The 18,293-nt window shown below is 46.5% G+C and overlaps 1 protein-coding gene across 3 annotated transcripts in view; it reads left to right on the forward strand.

The window, feature by feature from the left end:
• Window positions 1–18,077, forward strand: part of Kdsr (3-ketodihydrosphingosine reductase) — a 31,298-nt gene extending 13,221 nt beyond the window's left edge. For 2 of the 3 annotated variants that reach the window (XM_028775621.1, XM_028775622.1), the window contains exons 6-10: window positions 2,893–3,084; window positions 7,283–7,366; window positions 11,808–11,891; window positions 16,013–16,114; window positions 17,878–18,077. In XM_028775621.1, the coding sequence (XP_028631454.1) occupies window positions 2,893–3,084; window positions 7,283–7,366; window positions 11,808–11,891; window positions 16,013–16,114; window positions 17,878–17,997 (582 nt within the window). In that variant the 3' untranslated portion in view covers window positions 17,998–18,077. Of the gene's footprint in view, window positions 1–2,892; window positions 3,085–7,282; window positions 7,367–11,807; window positions 11,892–12,175; window positions 12,217–16,012; window positions 16,115–17,877 lie in introns of those variants that run through there. The other variant, XM_028775623.1, reaches the window with a different exon arrangement.
• The last annotated feature ends 216 nt before the right edge of the window (window positions 18,078–18,293 follow it).

Genomic DNA, 18,293 nt, shown 5'->3' on the forward strand with positions numbered 1-18,293 from the left:
CCCGTTGTGTGGGCAGAAGGCAATGTGTTTGTCTATTTATCATCCCAGAGTATTTGGACCGGTCTTACCTACCCAGCCCAACCCAGAAGCTCTAGATGTCATTTGAGCCCTTGGGGGTTGTGTTGCACAATCCTGTCTTTTAGTTTCCCAGTCGCCAGTCAACACTCAAGTTTCTATGTCTTGCCAAGTGTGTTACAACTTGTCGTTTGTTCTCCAGCTTTCACCTGTTGTTGCTTTTCCTTTCATTTCTGTTGTCTTCTCTTGGAGCTCTTAGCTGGATGGAGTGGCTCATGCCTGTAATCCCAGTTCTTGGGAAACTGAGGCAAGAGAATAAGGATGAGTTTGAGGCCAGCCTGAGCTATGAAGTGAATTTCAGGCCATCACGAAGTACAATATGAGACTCTATCTCCAAAACAGACAGACAGACAGACAGATGTACTCCTTACTGGTGTTTTAGTGGGTTCTCTAAAAAGAGCTGAGGTAAACATGGGGTTTTATTCTTTCTCAGATACTTTTTGGGGATTCTTACTACGAAAACAATGTCATGAGGGGCTGGAGAGATGGCTCAGTGGCTAACAGTGCTTGCTGCTCTTGCAGATGACCAAAATCCAGTTCCCAACACTCTGAGAGGTCACGTCTGTAATTCCAGTACCAAAGAATCCAGTGCCTGCCAGGCACACACATATATATCCATGCAAGACACTCATATGCACATAATAAAAATAAAAGTATTAAAGGTTAAAACAAGACAGTGATATTAAAACATTCTAGAAAAAAAAAAACAGGGATCCTAGCTTCCAAACACAATCAATATTTTCAGGTTTTTCTTTGCTTTTGCAAAATGAAGTGGTAAGAATTCCTATCTGCACATAGCCTGCCTTCTACTTTTTAAAAACTCAGAGCATAAATCTTTCCCCTCACTCCTGTGTTTTCAATTGTCGTTTCTTAAAGTTCCTTAGTATTCTGCTGTACTGCCATCTTGGTTTGTGTGTATGAGCTTGACTGGGCTGTGTAGCTTCTCAGGGTAATGCGAATAAGGCTTTCGGTGTCTAAAGGTGTTACTGTGCATCCTCAGGTTCTAAGGTTGGGCCTAGGTTTTAAGAGCTCTGGGATGAGAAGTGGGAGTGTCTCTGCGGGCACTTTCCTGTGAGGTGTACTAGCCCGCGGATACTGAGTTTTTACTGTGCAAGCCAACAGGATCTGTGCTTGTACTTAGCTTGTGTTTTCCCTTGTAATCCCTGAAGCATCCTGAGGTAATGCCAAGATTAACCCCCTTTTCAGCTGAGGAAATGGCCAGCGTCTTTTCTCATGAGAATCGGGAGTGGGTGGTGGCAGCAAGGTACCACTATACTGTTAACTGGTACCGTGTTCTCTGTATAATCCTTGTTAGCTTGGAACTAACAGGGCCAGAAATATTTAGAAGCTTTTTTTGTTTTAGATTCTGTTCCATTGCTGTGAAGAGACACGGTGACCAAGGCAACTCTTGTAAAGGAAAGCATTTAATAGGGGCTTGCTTACAGGTTCAGAGGTTCAGTCCATTATCATCATGGTGTGCTGGGGGTGGGGTGGGGTAGGGGGGTAGCTCGCAAGTGGGCGTGGGTCCTGTTGGGCTGAGTTGTGGGTCTCACAGTGTCTGGTGTCCCAGGTAGCTGGAACCGAGGCTCAAAAGCGCAGGAATTTGACTGAGTTCACTCCACTCAAAGCCCTGCGGACACTGGGCTATGAGAAGTCGCAGGGTTCCTCCTGGGCATGGAGAGGTCTCAGCCTGAGACCCCCATGGGGCAGAGCTCTTGGGTGGGGACCCCCAGCCCCCCAGGCAAGAAGGCATGTGGGGATCAACTGGTCTCAGACTCCTGGGCTCCCAGGCAGGAAGAGTTGAGACTGGGGGCATATGGGCTGGACTGGCCAGCAGCTGAGGGGGACGAGGGAGGGAAGCTCCAGCTGTGCCCCTTGGTCACAGTGAATCGCTTAGCTGGGTCATGGCTGGCTCGGCTAGCTTGAATTGGTGGCTTCCGTGGCTGGAATGCAGAGAGGTCCTCTGGTGGGGGATTAGGCGGTGTCTCATTGATTACAGGGCCCCTCTACGCTTCTCCACAGTGGGCCCAAAGACAGAGGTAGTCCATGGTTGTAAAAGGTTTATTGTCATGGTGGAAAGTGGATGAAACTGTACCCCCATGTTCTCAGGGAGGGCCTGAGGTTAAATATCTTTTGCAAGGAGGAGGGTCTGGGCTTTCCTCCCTCTGGTCTTTAGGTATCTCATTAATATGGAGATCTCTTGAGGCTCTGTGGCCTGTAGTGGTGCCCTCTACCTGTGCTATATAACCTAAGGCCACAAACCTTTCTTTGGGAGGGGCTGTGGATAAGTGGAAGGAACCAGGGCCCAGGAGCAAGGCTGAACACCTACCATCCCATTAGGGTCCTGGGTTTGAGGCCTGTGCTCGACCAGGTACCCAGCTGCCTCACACAGCCCACCGCCCCACAGTGGTGGGAAGCAGACAGGCGTAATACTAGAGCAGTAGCTGAGAGCTTTGCATCCTGGTCCACAGGCAGGAGAGGGAGAGGAGAAGAGGAGGGGGGGGGGGGGGGGGGGGGGGGGGGGAGGGGGAGAGGGAGAGAAAACACAAACACTGGGTCGCTGTGGACTTTTGAAACCTCAGAGCACACCCCCAGAGTCATACGTCCTCCAACAACCCTCTCCCCAACCCCCATCTAATCCTTCCATACTGTTAATCAAGTAAGAATCAAGTCTGTGAGTCCATGGGGCAATTCACATTCAAACTACCATAGGGTCTCTGTTAAATAAATTAGTCCTGGGAAGACACAAGCTCCCCTTAGCAGGGCTTAGGCTTCTGCCCTTGTTCCCACCTCATCTGGCCTCTTCGTTCTTTGCAGAAATTAATGAGCATAAATTACCTGGGCAGTGTGTACCCCAGCAGGGCAGTCATCACCACCATGAAGGAGCGCCGGGTGGGCAGGATTGTGTTCGTGTCCTCTCAGGCAGGACAGCTCGGGCTGTTCGGTTTCACGGCCTACTCTTCGTCCAAGTTTGCCCTAAGAGGATTGGCGGAAGCTCTGCAGATGGAGGTAAAAGATGCACTTATGTCTGTGTTTTCCTCTTCTCAGATCAGCAGGGAGCACTGTCGTTCTAGCATCTTGGCTCGAGGCTTACAAAGCTGGTATCTATAAAAAAACAAAACTAACTCAGTTGTAAGTTCTGCATTTTAGTACTTCTCATTGTATAAAGATTATACTCAGGACAGAAGCAAAATGACTCTGAGGGTGGAGGGATTGTCTACTGTATAAAGTACATCCTGGTGTTGGTCTGCTTCTGCTTGAGTGAACAAAAATGTCATTATATAGACAACTTTCTTAGAGATCTGGAGATGGCTTGGGACAAAATGCTTGTGGTACACGTTGGGTACCAGAGTTTGGCTCTCCAGAACTCACGTACATGTTGGGTCCGTGTAGCAGTTTGCCTGCAATTCTAGTGCTCGGGAGGTAAAGACAGGATGCCCAAAGCAACGTGGCTAACAAGCTAGACTAGTCCTCTCAGGATGAGCCCAATTGAGAGGCCGACCTCATAGAATAAGATAAAGAGGATCATTAAGAAAAACTCAACATTAGGCGTAGGCCTCTGCACACACGTGCTTGATTAAGATTATAGTTCTGTATGTGTGAAATACTTGCAGAAGCTTCTTCACGCCACTGTCTGGAAATCCAGCTTTTAGTGAATTCACTGAGTTACTTAGATTCACGCAGTGTCTTGGTGACAGGAACAACGAGGCCCAGCCCTGTGACTGCAAGCCCCACCGGTCTTTTGCAGCAGAGGATGTGTCTGTAATTTGGGGCAGAAGTTAGCGTGTGTATCTGGTAGCTACCTTATCCGGTTCGGGTTTTAGTCTTTGAATCCATGCGGGTGCAGAGTTTGGGAGATAAAAATATATGCCCATTAAGGCCTTTCCTGAAGTCTGACAATAAGATTCACAAATTGAGGGCAGAGTATCTGCGGGTGCCCTGGTTTTCATTTCAGAGGGGACAGTGACCCAGTGGCTGCAACAGAGTCCCTCAGCTTCTTGATGTTAGGATCGATCTTTCACTCTGCTGGAAGCTGACCAGGCTAAGTCTCCTTGACTTCTGTGCGTTAGAAGCGTTGTTCCTTAAACAAACAAGAACACACCATCTAAAGGACTGCTGTTTTATTTGGAGAAAATAAATTCAGGCTTTTGAATCCAATTTGTTTGTAGCAAAATTTGCCTCCAACCGAGATTCCCTTCTAAAGTAATAATTGTTTTTTGAAATCTAGATAATTTGGTCAGTTTGTTTTATGAGTAAAACCAACATAGTTGCTTAAACGCTTAATACTTTGGGTAGACTTTTTGTCTTAATTAACTTTTTAAGACTTTCCAGTTACCACCCTATTCCCTCCATCAAATTGTAAGCTCTGAAAATGTGGGCACAATATGTACTTGAATGCTTTGTTGGTATTTTGGATTTGACTTTTTTTTTTTTTTGGTGTTTTAAATACAAATTTATTGTTTAAAGATTTTTCAAAAACATGATCTCTTTGAAAGTGTGTTTCTGAAGCCAATTACAGCCAGAGATGAATTCAGGATTCAACCATAACAAAACAGGAATCCCCATCCAGGCCTCCTCCTGCTTTCTTACCCAGACCCTGCCTGGCCCCTCCCCCATCTGTTCCCACCATAGTAGACCAGTAAGCTGGAGCTTGGCTTCTTTAGTCTGATATAAGCAGCTGGGGTTCCCTCTCCAACCCTAGTGTTCTTGTTTTAATAGAACAGCTCTTGGGTGCCATTGGTTTTTATGATAACTCATCCTTCGGCAACCTATCCGTTGTCAAGGCCGGTGCCAAGTGGAAGGAAGAAAATGAGAACAGGATGGAGAAAGGCAGAGCAGGAGAGTAGGAAATGGCCACTTCCCAGGGACAGGGAGAAAGAAATCAGCTAGGTCAGATGTAACAGTCATCATAACACCGGTCACAACCCAGAACAGGCGGATGGATGTAAGCTAAGCTGCCCTTTTTGGTTATAATGTTAACAGTTAGAGAGAGGTGTGGGAATAGTTTGGTATGTCCTGGTTTTTGCAAATTTGTCAAGGAGAGTATCAGGAGACCAGGAACCAAGCGATGGACAGAGACTTGTCCATTTAGTTCATACCTGTACGTAAGACTGTGTTGGGATATAGTAGTAATTTAGTAAGTACCCACCTGTAGACTAGCAGGATAATTACCCTTGATTGTAAAAACAGTGTGGGCTCCAAAGGCGACAGACTGGTCCCTCTCCACCATGCTGTTTCCAGTCCCTCCCCGTGAGAGAACTGTTGGTGACCCAGTCATGACCTTGAGTTTGATAGACACTACTTTGAAACACAGTTTTGACAATCATAAACACCACAGCCGTTACTGTGGGGAGCAGAGCAGTGGGGTAGGCACTGAAGAGTGGGTCCAGGAAACCAGTCTTTGTGACTTGCCCAGTTATTACTTGGGTGCTTTTTTTTTTTTGGAAGCCATTTTTCTCTGATCCCAATACAGGCTCAGATAAGACTACAAGAGACATTTTATTAAGTCACCATGTTGAAAGCACGGGTGAGAGAAGTCACTTGCTCATTGTTGTTCCTGATGGCTTATTTACGAGCCTGGTTGGCCAGGAAGACAGCATCCCCTAGCCTGGCCAGGCCACGAACCCCCATGACTTGGCTGCCCTGGAATGGAACCAACTTTCACTTTTGCGGTTACTTGGATGGGTGCACAGTACCTACAGTTTTTTTTTTTTTTTTCTCTCTCTTGACCCATGTAACTCTCCCGAGCCTTCATAGCTGTGTCACTAAGAGAATCTGAGAGCTAAAGGGCTGGCTCCCTGGTAGAAGGGTGGGGCTGTGGAACACTGTCGAATTTCTTCCTTAAGATTTTCAGCGCTAGCCTTGTTGACGGCCCTTCCAAATACCCAGATGTCTTTATGAGGACAAAGACACAAGCCAGCAGGAAATAATAACAAAAACATGCCAAAGTGAACTTGATGGTCCGAGCCTTTGGATTGCTGATTACCAGGCAAGAGGGGAACAGGCGACAGCGACTGGGCTACTGTTGGACAATTTGGGAAGACTGACCCTTGAAAAGAAGGGCCATTGGGATTGTCGGGGTGTCTTCATCGGTAGAGGAGTTGACTGGGAAAAGAAAGCAGGAGACAGACAGTGTTGGAAGAGCTGAAGGCTGTAATAGGCAGAGTAGCTATAAAGAAAACCAGGGGGAACTGGGCATGGTGGTGCACACCTGTGTCCCAAGTATTTGGGAGACCGTAGCAGAAGGATCACCAGGTCAGACTAACCTGGGCTAGAGAGATCTTACTGTTTGTTAAAAAGGACAGAGGGAAGAACTTCTGTGTGTAAATAGTGGTTGGGGCTGTTTACAGGAGAGTTGCTTAGGTGGTCGTACTTTGGGGGTCTACACAGGGTGAAGATGCCTTCTGCCGATGCTATGATGCTGTGTGGGTGGTTGTACAGGGACTTCTACAGGGATGGATAGAGTTCCAGACCTGGATTCAGTCACAGCAGTGCACAGCAGGGTAGGCACCGAGAGGCACAGTATTTTGCAGTTGAAATGAACATAACAGTATTGGAAGCATCCTGAAAGGCAAAAAGACTAACCTGGTAGGTAAGGGCATAGACCTGTGCCTACCTGTGCATAGACAGTGCAGTTCCTAGGCAAAGTCTGTGATGAGTGAGCATACTGTCATTCCACAGCGGGTGCAGTCCTCCCTGGGCAGCTCCCAGCCTCTGCTGGTCAGCGGGAAGGAAGAACCGTACTAGGAGGGGTTTGATGCACTTTAGAGCCTGCTAGTTTCTGGCATAGGTCAGGGGAACTCTTGCTACCATTTCTAAGTCGTCTTCATGGAGCGGGGTCCCCAGTACATTTGGTAGCTGTTCACCGAAAGCCACTTTATGAGCCTGACAACCATCACCTTCTGAGGCAGTGTTCTCCACCTTCCTGATGCTGTGACCCTTTAAATTGCCTCGTGTTGCGGTGACCCCTCCCTCCCGCCGCCATAGAGTTGTTTCATTGCTATTTCAAAACTGTAGTGTTACTACTGCTATGAATCAGAGTGTGAATATCTGATATGCGGATATCTGGTATGTAACCCCCCCCCAAAAGGACCGTGACCCACAGGTTGGAACCAGTGTTCTAAGAATCAGGACAGCTGAAAAAGTTACAGGGATGAATACAAAGTGCTCTGTTTACTGAGAGTGCCAACCTTGTTTGTGTGACCAGGTGAAGCCTTATAATGTGTACGTCACTGTGGCCTACCCACCAGACACCGACACCCCGGGGCTGGCTGAGGAAAACAAAACGAAGGTCAGTATTCCTCCATAACACCCTCTGGGAGGAGTGTGTGATGGTGTCTGCGTGTGTTATGTGTGTGCTGTGTGAAGTGTGTTGTTTGTGTGATGCGTGTTGTATGTGTGAGGGATGCTGTGTGATGTGTATGATACAATGTTATGTGTTCTGAGTGAGGTGTGTGTGTGATGTATTTGGTGTATGTGTGTGGTGGTGTGTACATCATTTGTATTTGTGACTGGAGGGAGTTATGCATATTTAGGTGTGTGTATGTTATATGATGTGTATATAGGATATGTGTGGCAGTTGTACGTGTGTGTGTGTGTGTGTGTGTGTGTATTTGAGAGTGTGGAGATATGTAGGCAGTCTAGAGAACAACCTTGGGTATTCTTCAGGTAGTGTCCTTGGTCTCGAGACAGGGACTTGCACTGTCCTAGAGCTGTCAAGTAGGCCCAGCTGACAGACTAGTGAGCAGCAGGAGTTCTGTCTCTGTGTCCTCATGGCTGGCTTTGCAAGTGCATGTGCTCAGAGGCCAGACAGGCATTTTCTCTCCCTAGCCCTGTTCTGCATCTTTAGTGTGATTTTTATGTATGAATTTATACTACTTTAGGTCCTGACTGTTTACCAGTTAGCGGGTCTGTCGGGTGCAGGGTGCTGAGCCGAGATTTGACTTTTCAGGCAAAGCTTCCTCCCACCACCCTTTCTGCTCTCCAATCCCCTTTTCTTAACGTTGAACTTATTTTTTTTCCAACTTTTAGCACAGTGTTCTCTCACACAGTGCAGTTGTCTAAGGCTGCCTGTGGCTTTATCGCTCCCACGTCTGACTTCTGATCCCCAGAGGGAGCCATTTCACCCATGTGTCTAAAACCAATCCATACATGCGTACATAGCTACATACGTACACAACATGTGTACCTACATGTGCATACGTAAGTTCATACATACATTCATGTGTACTCATGTACAAACGCGTATCTTAACTAGGGAAGGTAAAATTTGAGCCTCGGGTCTACTTTGTTCTCCCTGTGTTCCTCTCATGGAGCCAGATTCTGTGTTTATATGTAACTTTACGAATGTTGTTAAAGTTGACCCTCTCTAATGGCATTTCCTCTCCTGTGTCCGTTTGTTTGACTGAGTATCTGTAGCTCACACACTGGGGAGAACTGAATGTCTTCTGATCATCTGATCTCGTGATGTTTCTGTTACTTTCACTCTTCTTCCCTCCAAGTTCCTTCTCTTGGGGCTTCACCTCCTGACAGGAGACAGGACACTGGCCTGGGGGACATCCTCTGCACTCCACTGTGCTGGGCTTCCCTCCTCTGCCCCTCGATGGAGGTCTGTGCCTTCTACTTCTGTCATTTCTCTGCTCCCTTTGGTGGCCCTTCAGTCATTTCGGAGAAAGGCACACGAGAGGTAGCATTGGTTTAGAGTCTGCCTTAGCAAAACTGCATCTGCCTTCTTCTGTGTTTCGTAGTTGTGTTTGGTGGGCTGTTGTATTGGCGTGAGTGTTTTACTGGTGTGACAGTCCTCACAGTGTTGCAGGCATTTTTCACTGAGTTATAGCTTCTAGAGTAACCTGGGGACCACGCTGGGCAAGTGCCACACCCATCCATCAGGACAGGGAGAACTGGCCAGGCAGATCAGTTCTCCTTACAGGAAGCAGAAAAAGGGGGTACGGCAGAGAGCCGGGTGAGCCATAGCCTCAGCAACACATTCCTCCCACTGGGCTTCTACCTTTCCCCACCTTCCAGGAAATGTCCTCAGGGCCACGCGTGGGTCAGCGACTGAGCAGCCCCCTAATGCACACAGGAGGTGTGTACTGCTGGTGGCGTTTGGTTGTGGACACCCCTGTTCCTTTTTATCTCTTAGAATGTTGTTTTATGTGAAGTGCTCTCCCTTCATCCCTTCATGTGCTAGATACTCAGGTAGTCCCGTTTGTCGATGCGCTCCAGGTCTGGAACATCGAGGTCATGTTTTCCATCCAGAACACTCGGATGCATTCTTTGTGCTGTTCTCGCTCCGGAGCCCCGCGCCGCCCCCCCCCCCCCCCGCACCTACCCTCCCCACCTCCTCTCTCGTTCGCAGTTGGCTTCTTTTCAACTTTGCGTTGAAATTTTTTATTTCTACTGATTTTTCTTTTTTTAAGCTTAGGTCTGTCTGGCATGGGTTTGTCTTAGTGACTGGGCTGTGGTTGTGAAAAGAAACCAAGACCAACGTAACATGAAAACATTGATTTGGCGCTGTCTTACAGTTTCATAGGGCTAAGCCATTAGCATAATGGCAGGGATCCTGGTGACACGCAGGCTGACATGGTGCTCGAGAAGGAACTGAGAGCTAAATCCTGAGCCATAGGCTGCAGGCAGAGAGAGAGAGAGAGAGAGAGAGAGAGAGAGAGAGAGAGAGAGAGACAGAGACAGGGCCTGCTGTAGACTTTTGAAACCTCCAGCCCCATCCCCACTGAGTTTTTTATTTCTGAGGAACTTCAGTCTGGATGTTGCTTGGCTGTATTTTTGTTCTGTTTCTTGTCTTGGTTTTGATTCTAGGTGTTCCAGACTCTCCTCACGTGAGTGTATGTCCGTGATCCCATTCACCCTTGCTCCGCCTCCTGCTTTACGTACGGAGGGTGGGGTGGGGTCACCTACATTTCCTTAGAGTCAGGAATGTTGACAGATGGCATACGTCTGGTCATTTCAGCCCCAGTAGCATCTGTCTCCCTTGGGCGTGCATGCACATTATATGAAAATGACTGAGTGGCCTGAGCTGAGTGTAGGCTTCCTTCTCTGTTCATCTGGCTCCCCCTTTGCCATAGCCATGACAGGTAGCAAACAGATAAAGTGGGGCTGGAGGAAACCAATGAAAACATACCACCTCACACCGAGGGTAGCTTAGTTTTAGACTCAATTACTTTATTTATTTATTTTTTCTTAGGGTGTATGTAGATCTCTGTAGCATAAATTTCGGATGTTTATGTAATCTGCGTCCTGTTTTTGTTTGCAGAAAAAAAAGGGTGGGGGTACTTATGTAGAAATACTCTCCTCATTTTCTTTTGCATTCAGCCATTTTTACAATTTATTTCTGTTTTAAAGAAATAAATTGAGACCAAATCTCCTGCCTCCGACCTGCTAAGTAAGCATTGATATTTTCTGCATAGTCTTTAAGTCAGAAGCCAGTGAAGTAGTGACTTCCCTGAGAGTTGGTGTTTTTTTTGTTTAACCTCCAGTTTAAGTCTTGCAGATTTCTGGTGACTGGAACCTGCATTGGTCTGTGGGCCCTGTAGGGGGCGGCAGACACCCTTCTAACTCCGTGCATCTTGCATGTCCTTACCTGGTATGGAGGAAGAGCAAACCAATGGAATATTTGTCCTTTCAAATTCTTAAAAAAATAAAAGCAACAAATCCCAACTTTTGTGAAGCATTTGGCTTGTGCCTATAATCACAGTATTCAGGAGGTGGGGGGATCAAGAGTTACAAGCCTGCTTGGGCTTCATAGTCAGACCCTGACTCACAAAACCAGACCTGGAGGGCAAAAAGTATTCCAGGCTTTCCCCTCAAGGCTATGTGAAGAGTCACATTTAGTCTCCTATGGCTTAATGCTTCAGTTTGAGACTTTCCTTTTGAAGAATGTGTGGATGCGTGTATAAAATGCTACTCAGAAAAGCCAGTGGGAAAAGACAAAAACGTCGTCACTCACAAGTAAATAGGACACAAAGTGTGAATACAGAAGTAGCTGTAACGTGAATTAATACAGAAATGAAGGAGAGGAGAGAGAGAAGGAGGGAGGAGGAGAGAGAGAAACCGAGACACAAGGAGCAAGGAATTAAGAAAGGCGTTCTGAGCTAAGTGCGAGTCTGACAGACCCTTGTCTCTCTCGAGGAGCAGAAGCCCATGATTTGACAATTGGTACCTCAGTCCTGTAACTAACTATCTCTCAGCCAAACTAGGGACTAGGCAGTGTTGATTCTCCAGTGGCTATTGTCTGCCTCCTCCGCTCGCCCTTGAGCAAATAGATACAGTTCTTCAATGAGGCCTAGGCCAAGACTGTCCTTACTCTCTATCTGTCCCCAGCATCCTTCAATGGAGGCACTATCCTGAGATGGATCACGTTTGCTCAGTCACAGGGACGAGCCTCTATGCACATACTGTCTGGCAGTTGTCTGGCCAGTAAGAGGAGGGGCCCTCCCTCACTGTGACTGACTCACTGATCTACTCTGACTCCAGCTCTGAAATTCCTCACTAGAACCATGCTTGCGGCACAGAGAAGGGCAAGCAACCTCCTTAGCACGCTTTGCCAACGGAGAGAAACATTCCACGGGTAGAAACTGATTTAGAATCTAGATTGATCTTTGTCTTCAACAAGCTTATTTGTTTGAAGGTAAAAAAAAAATAATAATTATTTCTAATCAGACTATAAGAGTTTGAATTCGGTGGACACTAATTTGTATATTTCCCCCCACTTGCAGCCCCTTGAAACCCGGCTTATCTCAGAGACCACAGCTGTTTGCAAACCAGAGCAGGTGGCCAAACAAATTGTCAAAGATGCCATAGTAAGTAACAGCCCTTGTGTGTGGCTTTCTGTACTACCTGTATTTACGCAGTATTTCTGAAAAGCACATAAGGACTTATTTCAAAGCAGAGCGTTCAGCTTTGGGTTGGGTTTGTCTAATGTTAGCCTCCACAACCCCCTCACACTTCCTGTGGATTCAGTATTAACCTGAGGAACAGAGTCACAGTATCGTAAGAGAGCTGAAGCTCTCGGCAAGCACATGACCACTACGTAAGGAAAGGCACCTTCTTTTAATTTTTACTTGTAATTTTACTTATTGTGCAGGCGTGAATGTCACCTTACAGGAAAAGTTGTCTTGTCTGCCACGTGGGTCCAGGGGATTGAACCCAGGTCATCAGGATTGGTGTCCCTGTTTACCCGTGAGCCTGGCCTCCGTCCCTACCTTGTCTCTTCCCATGGTTTGAGACCCACAAGGTACTTGGTTGCCAGGCTCAGGACAGCCTTTTCTTTCCTTTCCTGTTTCCTGTTACCACTTTTCTCGTGGTTCACAAGAAGCTACGAAGCATCAGACTGCTGGCCCCACCATTCCCTTCGATGTCCCTCCTCACCCACTTAATTTGTGGGGAGTTGGCTTCAGGAACCGTATAAAGCATTATGTAGAGCACTGAATAGCACAGTTCTTTTGACCAAGTTCCAATTAACCCACTTACAGACCAAGGTTCAGTCTGAGGGATGTGCAGAAACTTAGTAACTTCCGTGACTTCGGAAAATCTGCAGTCTATTGCCAGGAGCGGTGCCCAGGTAACATGGTGCAGCTTCTAAGTACCAAAAAGTTAGTGGAACACCGTAACAAAAGCAGCCTCACCAAGAGACCCAAAGGCCTGGTGAGACAGCTCCGTGGGTAAAAGGGACCTGCCACCAATCCTAATAACCGGAGTTCTTCAGACTCCAGAAGTGGAAGGAAAGAACTGACTTCCTCATGGCCTCTGTATACACACAAATACACACAAATAAATAAATAAACATTTAAAAACAGAACTCAGAGAGATGGCTTGGTAAGTTTTACAAGCACAAGGACCCCAGTTCAGAAGCAGCGGGACCTCCGCTAACTCCAGTTCCAGAGATCCAGTGCCCTCTTCTGGCCTTACTGGGCACTGCGTCATCACATACATGGTACACATGCATACATGCAGGCACTCACACATGCATGTATGTATTTTTTTTTTTTTTAAATCTTAAAACAACAACAAAAGGACTGAGTTCCTAGCACTGACATATAAAGCCAGTGGGGTTGTTCCTGTATGTAACCCAAGCCCTGTGTGGACAGAGACAGGCAAATCCCCAGTGCTTGTGAGCCAGCCAACCTATCCAGTCTGTGAGCCTAGCCAGGGTCATTTAGAGACCCGTTCACAAAAGATAAGGTGTAGAGTGATTGAAGTAGACACCCAACATTGACCTTTGATCCCCACACACAGACATGCACATGGGGTGGGGGGTGGGGGTTGTAGTCTGTCCTGGTTGCCTCTAGAGGCTCAGAGCCTCAGTGATGTAGAGGTATTGAAAACTAATTTGCTTTTCCCTTAAGTCAAAACAAGTACCCTCAAGGTGTGTTGTTGTTGTTGATCTTCTTCTCCTCCTCCTCTTCCTCCTCTTCCTCTTCCTCCTCCTCCTCCTCCTCCTCCTCCTCCTCCTCCTCCTCCTCTTCTTCTTTCTTGTCTTAAGATGGTGGTTCTTGCCTTGCATGTGCATGGTCCTGGGTTCCATCAGCAGCAGCAGAAGATGGGGAAAAGATTTAGTTAGGAGATAAAGTCATTTGAAATCAAAGAAATTGGGACTGGGCAGTTGCCATGGTGGTTAACAGCACTTCTTGTAAAGGCTCTAGATTCAATCCCCACCACCACATGGAGGTTCAGCAGTTCCTTAGGCAGCATATTGTACCCAGACATGCATGCAGTCAACACCACACACACACACACACACGATAGGAAATAATAAAACTTAAATATATTTATTACATTTTTAAACATCTTTATTCGTTCTTTTGACGTACATTTGTGCCTGAGTGTATGTATGTATGTGCAATGCCTGCAAAGGCCAGAGGAGAGCATCAGATCCCTGGGACTGGACTTACGGGCGTTATCCCCTCTCTTTATGGTTTCTTTTTAATTGTGTGTGTGTGGGGGTAGGTTTGGGTGTGCATATGTGAGGATAACAGCCAGAGAACATATTTGAGGAGTCAGTTATTTCCTTCACTGGGTTTCTGGGATCAAACTTAGATCAGACTCAAGGAACAAGAGCTCTTATCTGCCGAGTCATGCCTTTTCTCAGTTTCTTTCGTATGGGGCTCCAGTCGCTTCAGCTGAGGGTGACCTTGAACTCTGATCCTTCTCCCACTTCTCAAGTGCTGATATTGCAGGCACGCACTATTATGCGTGGCTCAAACAGAGCTATTTTCAAACCGAAGTTCACCGGGAAGAGTGGCATTGTATTTTCACAAGCCTCTACAAAGTCCACACTGATGGATACCAGCTGCCTTCGCATGTCTGCTTCTGTGGCCAATCTGTTAAATACATTCTTTTTCAAACATTTGAAGAAAATCTGACCTTAAACAGATACATAATTGGAAGGGGATAAAGTCTTCACAGGATTTTCAGATAATGGGTATGATGTTCTTTCTTTTTTTCTTTCCTTCTTTTTTTTTTAATTTTTATATTAAAGGTTGGTTGCAGTGTGAAGTTAGAAACTGCACCAATGAGCTTTTCGTTCTCTGTGACATTGAAACCCATGTCTCATTTCTATATTGAACGGATCTTTTACCAACTTGCATTAGTCATTTGGAAAATATGGGGTCTGAGTTAACAAAAGTCACATTTGTCAGAGATCAGGGAAATATCAGGAAGCCAACTATCTCATGCTGATGGACAAAGTTTTCATAAATCTTAAGTTTCCCCATGCACATATGTGTTCTCTGGTCTTGCAGACCGCAAGTTCACTTCACTTGGCTGCCCTATTTGTGTCTCAAGCCCAAGTGGGAATGTTGTAGTCTGCTGGTCAGTAGGTGTAAAACAGAAACATAGTTCTGTCAGGAAACTCAGCTCCGAGGTATTCCACAAGGACTTTTCTTCAAGGTGTAGGCCAGCCTTTAGTGTTCCCCGAAAGCTGAAGCACTCCCAGTGAATTTATTATTTGTCACCTGAGAACAGAAGCCCTCTCCCCGGTGTCCTCCAGGAGATGCTGGTTCCTGTGAGTACTATGTGTATCCACCTGTGAATAGTGTAGCCAGGGACGAAGCTCAGCTGGTAGAGCGATAGTCTAATACGCATGAAGCCCTGGTTCCTCCCTAGTACCATACAAACTGAGTGTGAGAGCACATGCCTGTAATCCCAGCACTTCTGAGGTAGAGAAGAGAGGATTGAAATTCAGTCCTCGGTTACAGAGTGAGCTCAAGGACAGCCCGAAATCCTGCCTCCAAAACAAACAAACAAACCCCAAACCTGTTTAATTAATGAATTAGGCTCCTGGTTATATTGAGGAACAAAGAAGTGACACATATCCCGTGTGGGGCAGAGCTGAACAGCCCTAGATGCTGGTGTATCTCAGATCTTGGTTGACTATAGGTACATGAGGGGAGGAGCTATGTCTTCAGGATTACAACCTAACAAAATGAGCAACTTTTCTGTTTCATCATGTATTTTTAAGTACGTTGTGTTTGTGTGTGTGTGTGTGTTTGTGTGTGTGTGTGTGTGTGTGTGTGTGTGTGTGTGTGTGTGTGTGTTTCTTCGTCGCTGCAGTGGTGGTGCCAGTGGCTGCATTAGGGCCATACTCTCAGAAACTCTGGTTTGTGTTGTGGCATTTTTGTCCATAAGTACAAAGGTCAGTGGGAGAACTGCTAATGTCTCAATGTCATTTAACAGTTTCATTGTCCCTAGAGACCCTGAAAAAGGTCTGGAACCCACAGGGAATCTTCGGACTCGTACTTTGAGAACTGGATATACTTTTAAGTCTACGTGTCCATTTTTTTTTTTTTTAGTTCTGGTATATTCTAAGTTGCCATGCCACCCCACATAAAGTGAAGGGACACACTCCATTGCTTCTCCAGTGTTAAACTGATTCTGTTAAACTTACTCCATGCCGCTCTTTTCTTGCTTGCTTCTTTTCCAGCAAGGGAATTTTAATAGTTCTATTGGCTCAGATGGGTACATGCTGTCCTCCGTGACCTGCGGGATGGCTCCGGTGACTTCCATCACTGAAGGACTCCAGCAGGTAAGTCCTTTCTTTAGCCAGCAACCGGGTAGACATACAGACAGGTAGACTAACAAAACAAGAATTAACCGTTTCCAGCTTCTGTGAGATGAAGACTAGAGTATCAACTGTAAGTAGACAAGCAGGTTAAGGATATGTTCTGGATGGAAGTGAGGCACCAGGCCACGGGCGGACGAGGGGCCGTCGCTGTTGTTGGGTGCTCACCTAGCTTTTCAGTAAAGAATCCTTGCTCTCAAGTGTTAAAAAAGGAACACTTGGTCTAGAATGGTGTGGGGGAAGCCTTGTCCACAACCGGTGAAAATTAGCTTAGAAACCATTTGCTAGCTCTTTAAGCCCTCGAGTACCTCAGCTGAAGGAGACTCAGAGAGAGAGGACCAGACACACCTTGCCCTTAATAGTTTCATCCAGATTGCCAGCACTGTCATAAAAAGCCAGCGTGGTTGCTCCTGTGTGGAACCCAGGCCCTGTGTGGCAGATCCCCAGAGTTTGTGAGCCAGCCAGCCTGTCTAGTCTGTGAGCCTAGCCAGGATCACAAAAGATACCTGCGTGAGTTCTTTCCCTCATGGATGTCTGCACGCCTCAGGTGGGCAGTGCACATGGAGGGCAGAAGAAAACATTAGATTCCCTAGAATTGGTGCTACAGAGAGTAAGCTGCCAGCCAGGTGCTAGGAATCAAATTCAGGCCCTCTGGAAGAAGAGCATTAACTCTTGACCTCTGAACCATCTCTCAAGCCTGAAAGTTCGTAGCTGTTGTTAAGGTTCTGTCTTCCCCAGATAGTTAGGTGTAAGAGGGCTCACTAACCCTTAAGGAGTCTGCCATAGGGTGGCTGAAACTGGTGGGCAGTGCTGACAGCAGCCATGTCATTAGAGTTGTAGTGGAAGGAACATCTGGGGACAAAGCCAAGCATCATGGCTGACAAAGCCGTGGTCTGTATGGATCTGTGTGAGGTGCATTCAGATAACTTGTAGTTCTCCAGATCACATGTCAGTGTTTAACTTCCGTGACCTCTCACTTTCTCTTATTTTTCTCGGAAGAGGATACCTGGGAGACAACGTTTTTTGGTCATTACGTATCTGTAAATGTGTGTCTTTCCATGATGCCATTTGGAGTTGCTTTGATGAGAAACTGTCACTGGGAGGGCAAATGACTATGGATAACCACTGCCTTGCCCCCGAGACCGGTTGCTTTCTCACTTGACTATCTTTCCACTACAAGTGGAGCGTACGTCCACCTGTAGTTGCAGCTACTAAGAAGGCTGACGTGAGAGGATCACTGGGGTCTAGGAGCCAATCCAGTCTGAGCACCATAGTGAGACTTTGCCTCAATAAGTAAACATCAGTTCGGGTAGGAGAGGAACATATATTTCTCACTTCACTATCCTGAGCACCCAGCAAAAGGCCTTAATACTCAGAACAAAAATAGGACATCTTGATTGTAGCGTAGCTATCTGGAATGCTGGATCTCACCGGGCCTAGGAGTTATAACCGTCTTCTAAGAGTGCCTAGCTTGTTCTTTTTATGGTTGGAATTTGTTAATTCAGACAAATATTGTTGTCTGTGTGGCTGGCTCGGTGCTACCGGGTGTACAAAACAGACGTATTCTGTTCTTGAGAATTACTGGCATTTACAAAGTTTTCATTATATTTGTTCTTGGAGCAGATTAGATGTGTCCTAGAAACTGTTTAGAAGAGATTTAACTACTATAAAATGGGCTATTGTACTGTCCTGTTGGATGAGCTGAAAGGTCTCCCTTTATCTTGCAGGTGGTCACCATGGGCCTTTTCCGAACAATTGCTTTGTTTTACCTTGGAAGTTTTGACAATATAGTTCGCCGCTGCATGGTGCAGAAAGCAAAACCTGAAGTTGTAGACAAAACTGCCTAATTCTTGCCCCTTGGACGAAAGACTGAATCCGGTGATCTGAACAGTGTGCTGCTAAAGGAACCCAAGTGTTGGCCTCCAGACTCTTGTGTCTTGTTTTCGAATGTGTGAGATTGGACCCCATGCTCTTCAGAAATCTGTCTCCAAGCAGAGGGACATGAGGCCATCTCTACAATGTTACTGTTAACACTATGCAAATACGGACCAGGACATCTCTAGTTTTCTGGGCTTTGGGGGTGATAGTGTGGGAACTACCATCTCTAGTTTTCTGGGCTTTGGGGGTGATAGTGTGGGAACTA

This window comes from Grammomys surdaster, unplaced genomic scaffold (assembly GCF_004785775.1).
Source record: "Grammomys surdaster isolate TR1022 unplaced genomic scaffold, NIH_TR_1.0 257, whole genome shotgun sequence".
Lineage (NCBI taxonomy): Eukaryota > Metazoa > Chordata > Mammalia > Rodentia > Muridae > Grammomys > Grammomys surdaster.